The sequence below is a fragment of the Gopherus flavomarginatus genome, chromosome 3 (genome assembly GCF_025201925.1).
Source record: "Gopherus flavomarginatus isolate rGopFla2 chromosome 3, rGopFla2.mat.asm, whole genome shotgun sequence".
Taxonomy (NCBI): Eukaryota; Metazoa; Chordata; order Testudines; family Testudinidae; genus Gopherus; species Gopherus flavomarginatus.
In genome coordinates, this window is record NC_066619.1 from 236,399,081 (window position 1) to 236,411,143 (window position 12,063).

General features: G+C 44.3%; 2 protein-coding genes across 5 annotated transcripts in view; one reads left to right on the forward strand and one right to left on the reverse strand.

Moving 5' to 3' along the window:
* Positions 1-12,063, reverse strand: part of GABRB1 (gamma-aminobutyric acid type A receptor subunit beta1) — a 289,303-nt gene that overhangs the window by 87,034 nt on the left and 190,206 nt on the right. For all 4 annotated transcript variants that reach the window (XR_007773567.1, XR_007773566.1, XM_050947727.1 and 1 more), the window contains one exon: positions 11,287-11,507. Coding sequence is in view for 2 of the 4 variants with exons in the window: in XM_050947727.1 (XP_050803684.1) it covers positions 11,287-11,507 (221 nt within the window). In the remaining 2 variants the exon portion in view is untranslated. The remainder of the gene's footprint in view (positions 1-11,286; positions 11,508-12,063) is intronic.
* LOC127048324 (uncharacterized) lies at positions 2,803-4,563 on the forward strand. Its single transcript, XM_050948060.1, has 2 exons — positions 2,803-2,984; positions 3,979-4,563. The coding sequence occupies exons 1-2, from the start codon at positions 2,810-2,812 to the stop codon at positions 4,494-4,496; spliced, it is 693 nt and encodes a 230-aa protein (XP_050804017.1). The 5' UTR covers positions 2,803-2,809; the 3' UTR covers positions 4,497-4,563.

Consider the following 12,063-nt stretch of genomic DNA (forward strand, 5'->3'; position numbering starts at 1 on the left):
TTAAGCTTGATTTTGATAATTGGAAACATGTTACACCTCTACCCCGATATAACACGACCCGTTATAACATGAATTTGGATATAACACGGTAAAGCAGAACTCCAGGAGGGCGGGGCTGCGCGCTTCGGCAGATGAAAGCAAGTTTGATTTAACACAGTTTCACCTATAATGCGGTAAGATTTTTTGGCTCCCGAGGACAGCGTTATTTTGGGGTAGAGGTGTACTTTGTACACCTGTATAGAGGTATATTTTACTAGTTTTCAAGTTACTGTATTTGGCAATATAGTCAGAGAACCAATGTGATATTTGAGATTTTATTTTGCACAGATTAAGCCATCGTTAAGATGTTCAGAAACTGATCCCTTTTTTGGACTGTGAAGCAATTTGTGCTGCTTGTCAATCCTATCTTATCCACATTTTTAAAAAATGTACCAAATGGATCCAAGATACATTGTGCCTTATGTCTTTTTTTTTTTTTTTTTTTAGGTTGACTGAATTATTCTTTTCACTATATTCTCTTGCCATTATTTCCACAACTATGGGCAAAATTTGTCACAAGTAGCCAACTCTCTTCCTGGCAAAGTCCCCTCTCTCTTGGAAACTGTACAAATTATTATTATAAAAAGTCTCAAATATGCAAATCTAAAATTAAAGAGCTAGATCATGTTATTCCTTATGTTGAGAGAGCACCAAAATCTATTTTATTAGGATTTGAAAACCATTCAGGTCCAAGTACTGCTCCTTCTTAATGTACTATAATCCATCCAGGTCTTTACTATGACACTTATCACTGAAGTATCTGAACATCTCTCAAAACGTTTTAAAAAAAAAAAAAGCCTGTGGGTTAATTTTTCTTCCTTACTTCTCTTGAGACATTAGGACAGAGTGTTTTTCTGCTCAGCCCCTTTCTTCTCCTACCCCCATTGATAATCTTTATCATGTAAGATGCTTTTAAAGCTCTTAAGAATTTGCTTTTAAATTAATTTAGTTGAAAACAAAGGTGCCAATGGACAGATCAGGAGCCTGAAGTCCTCTATGTACAGAACAGGTACATCATGAATATCCTTGTATTGCCCTGCTTCCATGATGACCTGGACTGACTGCTTCAGGGAGTCAGAAAGTTGTTTGATTTCCATGTCCATTCAGTCCTTAGCCTTTCTAATGAAATTACCAACAATGGTGCTAGCTGGGACCAATTGTGCTAGTGGTCTTGGGAAGTGTGGATACTTTTCTGTTAGGAACTGGAATGAGAGCATCCAGGTGGGACAGCTCTCAGTTCCTTTTCTGCAGTACTATCTCCTAGCCAGTTATTTCCCATTTTGTAGTTGTGCATTTGAATTTTTCCTTCCTAAATTAAGTACTTTGCACTTGTCTTTTTATTGAAATTCATCTTGTTGATTTCAGACCAATTCTCTAATTTGTCAAGTTCATTTTGAATTCTAATCCCGCCCCCCCTCAAAGTGCTTAAGTCCCTCCCAGCTTGGAATCATCTGCCAATTTTATAAGCACATTCTCCACTCCCTTATCCAAGTCATTAATGAAAATATTGAACAGTATTGGACCCTGAACTGGCCCTATATTCCTCTTTAGGCACATAAATACCTCAGTAAATCTGGCCCTCCATTGTTAAAGATCCTGGGACGGTGTAAATTGGAATGTCATGAAAGTCTGTTTACAGCAGCCAATAATCTGGCCTCTAGTGAGTTTTTAAAGAAAGCTCCTGAAAATCAATGTTTGAAAACTTTTTTGTTAAAGTATATAGAAGTGTTTTTTTGTGACTATGTTCTTCCCATATGTCTCCACTTCTAAGTTTGTCTTTTTGATGTTCAAGCTTCATGTGTCTCTCCTTTCCCTGCCCCACTCAACACACTGGGAACCGCCCCCCGACAATCATCTTCAGAATAAGATGATTACATGTTGCCTTTCACTTGGAACATTCTTATGGTTTCAGTAGTGGTCCCTGGCTTTTACATTGTCAACAGCAGGATGTTTTCTGTCAGCTCTGCAGCTCCAGCTGAAGCCTCTTTGTGGCTCTGTGCCAAAGGAGTGTTTCAGGCCTGGTCTACACTACGCATTTAAACCGATTTTAGCAGCGTTAAACCGAATTAACGCCGCACCTGTCCACACTATGAGGCCCTTTATATCGATATAAAGGGCTCTTTACATCGGTTTCTGTACTCCTCCCTGACGAGAGGAGTAGCGCTAAAATCGGTATTACCATATCGGATTATGGTTAGTGTGGCCGCAAATTGACGGTATTGGCCTCCGGGCGGTATCTCACAGTACACCACTGTGACTGCTCTGGACAGCAATCTGAACTCGGATGTGCTGGCCAGGTATACAGGAAAAGCCCCGCGAACTTTTGAATTTCATTTGCTGTTTGGCCAGCGTGGAGCTCTGATCAGTACAGATGACCACACAGAGCTCATCAGCACAGGTAACAATGCAGTCTCCTGAGAATCGAAAAAGAGCTCCAGCATGGACCGCACGGGAGATACTGGATCTGATCGCTATATGGGGAGAGGATTCAGTGCTAACAGAACTCCATTCCAAAAGAAATGAAAAAATATTTGAAAAAATTTCCAAGGCTATGATGGAAAAAGGCCACACCAGGGACTCAGTGCAGTGCAGAGTGAAAGTTAAGGAGCTCAGACTAGCCTACCAGAAAACCAAAGCAGCAAACGGAAGGTCCGGGTCAGGGCCGAAAACATGCAGCTTCTACGCTGAGCTGCATGCAATTTTAGGGGGCTGGGCCACCAGTACCCCACCCCTGTCCATGGATTCTGAGGTGGGGGTTGTAATCTCAACCATGGCTGAGGATTCTGAGGAGGGGGAAGATGAGGAGGAGGAGGACGACCTTGCAGCGAGCACACAGCACTCCATTAGCCCCAACAGCCAGGAGCTTTTTGTGACCCTGATGGAATTACCCTCCCAGCCCTCTGAAGCCACTAGCCCAGACAGTGAAGCCATGGAAGCGACCTCTGGTGAGTGTACCTTTGTAAATATAAAACATGGTTTAAAAGCAAGTATTTTTTAATGATTGATTTGCCATGAGGGCTTGGGATGCATTCGCAGCCAGTAAAGTTACTGGAAAAGTTTTGTTAACATGTCTGGGAATGGAGCGGAAATCCTCCAGGGACATCTCCATGAAGCGCTCCTGGAGGTACTCCAAAAGCCTTTGCAGAAGGTTTCTGGGCAAGGCAGCCTTGTTCCATCCACCATGGTAGGACACTTTACCACGCCATGCACGTAGCAAGTAATCGGGTATCATTGCATGACAAAGCATAGCTGCGTATGGTCCCGGTGATTGCTGGCATTCAAGAAACATCCATTCTTTATCTCGCTCTGTTATCCTCAGCAGAGTGATATCGTTCATGGTAACCTGGTTGAAATTCAGGAATTTAATTAAGGGGACGGAGATGGCCATTTTCCTGCTGGGCTGTTGCTTAAAAGAAATCCTTCCTTGCATGTAGCAAAGCGGGGGGAGGGGAGGAAAGATAGCACTGAGCTTTTTTGCGTTTGGCTAGCAGGAATCTTCCCAGCTACCAGCCACGCGGTGGGGGAGGGGGAAGGGGGGTGATTAGCAGTGATCTTCCATGATACCAGCCATGCGGTGGGGGGAGGGGTAAAGCAATCATCCTAGAGAATTGGATGGCAGGGGGTTGGCTTCTGCTGCTGCATGTTAACAGGAAAGAAGCATCAGAGGGCACTGTGTATATGAAGGCTGCAGAACTCAAAAGACAATGGCTTACCATGGCCGCATGCAAGCTGAATTCTGATGCCCGGACCTGCGTCTGTGAGATCTGTAACACCAGAGCTGCAGGCACTCAATATTAAGATGCAAAATGCGACCTTGTAGTGAAATCACATGTGCTGTGTAAGGTGAATAGTGTTGTTCACTGTGAAAGAGTATAACCATTGTTCTGTAAAATGTATCTTTTTAAATACTTCTCTCCCTTTTTTCCCTCCCTCATGCAGCTGCACATTTTTCAAGCCTCCCTACTCCATCCCGAAGGCTATCTCAGATAAGGTGGAGGAAAAAGAAGATGCGAGATGAAATGTTCTCGGAAATCATGGAAGTAACCCGCAATGAAAGAGCTCATCTGAATGAGTGGAAGGACGTGGTAGCGAAGTACAGGAAAGATGCCAGTGAACGTGAGGACAGGAGGGACCAACGTGAGGACAGGAGGGACCAACGTGAGGATAGGAGAGACGCTCGAGATGAGAGGTGGCAGCAGGAAAATCAGAGGTGTAGGCAGGAAGATCAGCAGTGGCGGGATGCAATGCTGGAGCTGCTGCGTGATCAAACTGATATCCTCCGACGTCTGGTGGATCTTCAGGAACAGCAGCGGGGTAACAGAGTGCCGCTGCAGCCCCTGTGTAACCACCCTCACCACTCACCATGTTCCATATCTTCCTCACCCAGACGTGTAAGAATGCGTGGGGGAAGGCTTCGTGCACCCGCCCACTCCACCCCCTTGGACAGTCCAACCTAAAGGTTGTCATTACATTGAAATGTGTTTAATGGCCTTTTCCTTCCCTCCTATCCTCCTACCAAACCACACCCAGGATACTTTTCAGTTCTCTGCCTCTTTTTCTAATTACTTTTTAATAATGAATACATGATTTTTAAATGATAGTGACTTTATTTCCTTAAGCAAGCTGTAATCGAAGGGGGAGGGTGGGTTGCTTACAGGGAAGGAGTCACTAAAGGGGCGGGGTTCATGAAGGGGAAACAAACACAGCAGTCACACCGTACCCTGGCCTGTGATGAAACTCATTTTCAAAGCTTCTCTGATGCGCACCGCTTTGTGGTGTGCTCTTCTAATCGCCCTGGTGTCTGGCTGCGCATAATCAGCAGCCAGGTGATTTGCCTCAGCCTCCCACCACGCCATAAAGGTCTCCCCCTTACTCTCACAGAGATTGTGGAGCACACAGCAAGCAGCAATAACAAAGGGGACATTGGTTTGGCTGAGGTCTGAGTGAGTCAGTAATGTGCTCCAGCGCGCCTTTAAATGGCCAAATGCACATTCTACCACCATCCTGCACTTGCTCAGCCTGTAGTTGAACAGCTCCTGACCACTGTCCAGGCTGCCTATGTATGGCTTTGTGAGCCATGGCATCAAGGGGTAGGCTGGGTCACCCAGGATAACTATAGGCATTTCAACATCCCCAACTGTTATTTTCTGGTCTGGGAAGTAATTCCCTTGCTGCAGCAGTTTAAACAGAGCAGTGCTTCTGTAGACGCGAGCGTCATGAACCCTTCCAGGCCATCCCACATGGATGTTGGTGAAACGTCCCTTGTGATCCACCAGTGCTTGCAGCACCATTGAAAAGTATCCCTTGCGGTTTATGTACTGGGTGCTCTGGTGCCAAGATAGGGATATGGGTTCCATCTATCGACCCCCTACAGTTAGGGAATCCCATTGCAGCAAAGCCATCCACTATGAACTGCACATTTCCCAGAGTCAAAACCTTTTGTAGCAGCAGCTTAATGATTGCTTTGGCTACTTGCATCACAGCAGCCCCCACAGTAGATTTTCCCACTCCAAATTGATTCCCGACTGACTGGTAGCTGTCTGGAGTTGCAAGCTTCCAGAGGGCTATTGCCACTCGCTTCTCCACTGTGAGGGCTGCTCTCATCTTGGTATTATGGCGTTTCAGGGCAGGGGAAAGCAAGTCACAAAGTTCCATGAAAGTGCCCTTATGCATGCGAAAGTTTCGCAGCCACTGCGAATCATCCCACACCTGCAAAACTATGCAGTCCCACCAGTCTGTGCTTGTTTCCTGGGCCCAAAATCGGCGTTCAATGGCTAGAACCTGACCAATTACCAACAGGATCTCCAAAGTGCAGGGGCCCATGGTTTGAGATAATTCTGTGTCCATGCCCTCATCACTCTCGTCGCCGCGCTGCTGTAGCCGCCGCCTCCTCCTCATCTGGCTTTGCAGGTCCCATTTCAGCATAGACTGCACGAGAATGTGCGAGGTGTTTACAATGTCCACGATTGCAGTATTGACCTGAGCAGGGTCCATGCTTACTGTGCTATGGTGTTTGCACAGTTCACCCAGGAAAAAAGGCGCAAAATGGTTGTCTGCTGCTTTCACGAAGGGAGGGGTGAGGCTGTACCCAGAACCACCTGTGACAATGATTTTTGCCCCATCAGGCACTGGGCTCTCAACCCAGAATTCCAAGGGGCGGAGGAGACTGCGGGAACTATGGGATAGCTACGGGATAGCTACCCACAGTGCAACGCTCCAGAAATCGTCGCTAGCCTTGGACCATGGACGCACACCATCGTATTAATGTGCTTAGTGTGGCCGTGTGCACTCGACTTTATACAATCTATTTTACAAAACCGGTTTATGTAAAATCAGAATAATTCCGTAGTGTAGACGTACCCTCTGTGAGAGAAAGGCCTCTTTTAGAACTTCACAGGTGAAAGATCCAGGCTTGTCAAAAGGAGGCTGCATCTTCCACCTTATATAGCAGTGCAGTTTATTTGCATAAGCAAGGCCTGATACTTTTATATAGACACTTTAATAAGATGAAGAATAAAAGAACAATCAAAACAGCTTTTTTCTCTGAACAGATGCTGTTTGATACTTTATGTCCAGCATTTGTTGTAATATGTTCAGTGCTGGGGACAGAAATATACATAATCAAAGGGAAGTGAATTTGTAGCTGCTGTTGAGTATGTTAACATTTAAAGAATGATGATTATCAAATAATACAGTCTCTTGGAAATGGAAAAAGTAAGACATTAACATTTTATCTTTGTAAAAGGACACCAGTGTGTTACTATTTCTCTATATGCACGCACTACATTTCCATGTACAGTTTTTTGTACATACATGCAATGTTGGTGTAGGCTGTGTTGGTTCCAGAATATTTAGAGACAAGCTGTTGAGGAAATATAATTTATTGGACCATTTTTTGTTGGTGAAAGAGAGAAACTTTTTAGCTTACCCAGAGCTCTTCTTCAAGTCTGGGACAGGTACACAATGTTGCAGTTAAATACAATGGTGGAACATATAAGGAATTAACACAACTTGCAAGAGACCATTCAAGATGAAGTGGACACAGGACAAAGGAGAGTTAGTGGGTTACAGACTGTTGTAATGAGCCATAAATCCAGTGTCTTTATTAAGTCCATGATTGTTGGTGTCTAGCAGAGCTATGAATTAAAGCACTCAGGCTAGTCTTTTGAAGGTATTATACAGGTTTCCTTTGAGGACGAGGACTAAGGTCAGATATGAAGTGATGGTTTATAAAAAGTGTTCACCAACAGTTGATATGGTGTTCTTGTCTTTTATCGCTTTTTTTGAGTCCATTTGATAGAATGGTGATTCTCATTTTACCCACATAGTTGATACTCAGACGTTTTGGAGCATGAGCTTTCGTGGGTGAATATCCACTTCGTCAGATGCATGTAGTGGAAATTTCCAGGGGCAGGTATATATATGCAAGCAAGCTAGAGATAACGAGGTTACTTCAATCAGGGAGGATGAGGCCCTGTTCTAGCAGTTGAGGAGTGAAAACCAAGGGAGGAGAAACTGGTTTTGTAGTTGGCAAGCCATTCACAGTCTTTGTTTAATCCTGAGCTGATGGTGTCAAATTTGCAGATGAACTGAAGCTCAGCAGTTTCTCTTTCAAGTCTGGTCCTGAAGTTTTTTTGCTGCAGGACGGCCACCTTAAGGTCTGCTATAGTGTGGCCAGGGAGGTTGAAGTGTTCTCCTACAGGTTTTTTTATATTGCCATTCCTAATATCTGATTTGTGTCCATTTATCCTTTTCCGTACACACTGTCCAGTTTGGCCGATGTACATAGCAGAGGGGCATTGCTGGCATATGATGGCATATACTACATTGGTGGATGGTGCTCTACTCAGACCTTATGCCACCAGCACTCCCAGCTATCTCCGTGACACCACTGATTTCCTGAGGAAACTACAATGCATTGGTGACCTTCCAGAAAACACCATCCTAGCCACCATGGATGTAGAGGCTCTCTACACAAACATCCCACACACAGATGGAATACAAACTGTCAGGAACAGTATCCCTGATGATGCCACAGCACAACTGGCTGCTGAGCTCTGTGCCTTTATCCTCACACACAACTATTTCAAATTTTATGACAATATATATCTCCAGATCAGTGGCACCGCTATGGGCACCCGCATGGCCCCACAATATGCCAATATTTTTATGGCCGACCTGGAACAACGCTTCCTCAGATCTCATCCACTCACGCCCCTTCTCTACCTACGCTACATTGATGACATCTTCATCATCTGGACCCATGGGAACGAGACTCTGGAAAAATTCCACCACGATTTCAACAGCTTCCACCCCACCATCAACCTCAGCTTAGACCAATCTACACGGGAGGTCCACTTCCTAGACACCACGGTGCAAATAAGTGATGGTCACATTAACACCACCCTATACCGAAAACCTACCGACCGCTATGCCTACCTTCATGCCTCCAGCTTCCATCCCGGGCACGATCCATTGTCTACAGCCAAGCACTGAGGTACAACTGCATCTGCTCTAACCCCTCAGACAGAGACCAACACCTACAAAATCTCCACCAAGCATTCTCAAAACTACAATACCCGCATGAGGAAATAAGGAAACAGATCAATAGAGCCAGACGTGTACCCAGAAACCTCCTACTGCAAGACAAACCCAAGAAAGAAACCAACAGGACTGAACTGGCCATCACATACAGTCCCCAGCTAAAACGCCTCCAACGCATCATCAGGGATCTACAACCCATCCTGGACAATGATTCCACACTTTCACAGGCCTTGGGTGGCAGGCCAGTCCTCGCCCACAGACAACCTTCTAACCTGAAACATAGTCTCACCAGTAACTGCACACTGCACCATAGTAACTAGCTCAGGAACCAATCCATGCAACAAACCTCAATGCCAACTTTGCCCACATATCTACACCAGCGACACCATCACAGGACCTAACCAGATCAGCCACACCATCACCGGTTCATTCACCTGCATGTCCACCAATGTAATATACGCCATCATGTGCCAGCAATGCCCCTCTGCTATGTACATCGGCCAAACTGGACAGCGTGTACGGAAAAGGATAAATGGACACAAATCAGATATTAGGAATGGCAATATATAAAAACCTGTAGGAGAACGCTTCAACCTCCCTGGCCACACTATAGCAGACCTTAAGGTGGCCGTCCTGCAGCAAAAAAACTTCAGGACCAGACTTGAAAGAGAAACTGCTGAGCTTCAGTTAATCTGCAAATTTGACACCATCAGCTCAGGATTAAACAAAGACTGTGAATGGCTTGCCAACTACAAAACCAGTTTCTCCTCCCTTGGTTTTCACTCCTCAACTGCTAGAACAGGGCCTCATCCTCCCTGATTGAAGTAACCTTGTTATCTCTAGCTTGCTTGCATATATATATACCTGCCCCTGGAAATTTCCACTACATGCATCTGACGAAGTGGGTATTCACCCACGAAAGCTCATGCTCCAAAACGTCTGTTAGTCTACAAGATGCCACAGGATTCTTTGCTGCTTTTACAGATCCAGACTAACACAGCTACCCCTCCGATAGTTGATACTGGGGCATTTAATGGATGAGGTCTGCTGTGTGTTGTAGGAGGCATGTGTAGGACCCCTGGATCGTGAAAGGTGTGTTGTGGGAGGTGCTGATCATCATGGAGATATTTCTGTTCTGTTTAAATAAATCCCCAGCATCATCAAGCTCATCATCAGAAGCAAATGCTTCACAGACCAGGACACACCAACTCAAAGCTGCACCAGACTCTGCCCTAACAACCAATGCAGATGTATCTCCACTGCTATGATGAGCAATACCCCCCACAACACACTTTTCAAGATCTGTGGGTCCTTCTCATGCCTATCATAACGTGGTATACCTCCTCCAGTGCACTAAATGCCCCAATAACTATAATAAGTGAAACCAGCCAATCACTACACTCTTGAATGAACTCTCACATTAAAATAAGAAAAAAACACCCTTTCACTCAGGGTATAGCCTAGGAGGAATAGGACAGTAGTGGCTTAATGCCACTTCTGTGCCATATGGAAGCTGGGATGCTGTGGGCCCTGAAACAGTTGCTGGCATAATTTAGAGCAGCCCATAGGGCTTCTCCAAAGCTGCCTATGCAGCTCAGAATCCCTATAGCAGCACAACTCCTTTCTCCAGCCATGCCCCAATGCCAGGGCACGTACATGAGCTCTGTGCCACTTTACACCAGGAGAATCCTGATCTAGCCAGCTGTGGCACCTTTATACTGATGGAACAGAGAGTGGGGGGTAAAAATGGGCCAGATTATGGTCCAATCTGCCTACAAGCATAGAAGATGTAAGTAGATATAGAGCAGTATGTCAATAAAAACACTTATGGACCTTGCTGGTTATAAGTTAAAATAAAAGCTATATGGTAAATAATTCATGCCTAAAATACATCTAGGTTTCCAAGAAAATATTTACAAATAATTGAAAATGTCCTGTGACATGTCCACAGGATGGATGAACTATCCTTGTATGCTTTAACAACTCTCATACCTCCTTACTTACTGATTTTTTTTGAGTAGAACTTATCCACATCTCCCAAACCCAGTTCTTTTGACTTGGTGAAGGCAAAATGTCCTTTTCCTACCTCCTCTCTCAGTGCTTGCAAGATACTGATGACTTGTAGTTCACTAAGAGCATGTTCCGGTGGGAATGAGCAAATGGGTCAGGAAATCTGAACCAGCCATGTTAAATGATAAAGCCAAACACACATGAAAAATTCCATCACTGGAGAGCATGGAATAGTGCATATTTGGATTAGCTAATTTTTGTACTTTTTCATCTACCTCTTGATTTTAGATCATTGCACCCTTACTAAGCAATACTCAGCCCTAAAGCTCATTCCAGTCTATACTACTTCATTGCTTGAGTAACACAGTAATGCTAGACTCCGTAGCAGCACCAACATGCTCAGAAGAGCCAAAAGATGTGAAGGCATTAGGCTTTCACATCAGTCGTAGTTAAATACATAAATGGTAGTGGTGGTGTGTTGTGGAAAATACCTGGAGGCTAAGTAAGGTTCCTATGCTGTAGGTGGATATTTTAGTTACTTCAACCTATAGCCCCAGTGAATTTGAGTAAAGCTTTCAGAATAAGACAAAATAAAGGAAAATATGTTGGTGATAAGTCATGCTGTATGGCTGCTACAGTGTTGTGTACAATTATTCCAAAAAGACATGAAATGTAAAGTAAAATACTACATACCGTAGGCCATAAAGGACTGTTCCATCAGGATGTAGTCGAATCATTCGATTTTTCACTGTAACCCCATGAACATATGACTTCTTGTCATTTTGGAAGTACGTGTCCGGGACCCAGAGCTGGTCAGCTACTCTATTGTCCAAAGTTAGGTTCAAAGGTATTCCAGAGTAAGACAGCCTTTTGTCCCTCCAGGACTGCTGGAAATACATTGTAAGTGTGTAGTCCTGGAAGCAAAAAAGAAAAAAGATATTTTAGTAGTTGTGTATTTTGCACAATAGTTAATGTATCCATAATTTTAGTGTTGATAATTTAAGTTCAATACTTAATTATTGAATACATTACATTAATATTAATAGCACACTCAAAAGTTTAAGGATCACTGAAACTTTGTAGCAAACATAGATCTCTATTCAGTAACCACATCTGTGGCTCTTGAACTGTATATGTTAATGTTGAGCTTCCTTCTGATTACAGCTGGTAAACTGAAATATCCTTGCAGTGTCTCCTCCCACATCTAATAGAGTAGTGGTTCTCAACTAGAGGTACATGGCGGTGGGCAGAGGTCTTTCAAGGGTACATCAACTCATCTAGATATTTGTCTAGTTTTACAACAGGCTGCATAAAAAGCACTAGCAAAGTCAGCATAAACTAAAATTTCATACAGACAATGACTTGTTTATACTGCTCTATATACCAGGGATCAGCAACCTTTGGCATGTGGCTCGCCAGGGTAAGCACCCTGGTGGGCAGGCCAGTTTGTTTACCTGCTGCGTCCACAGG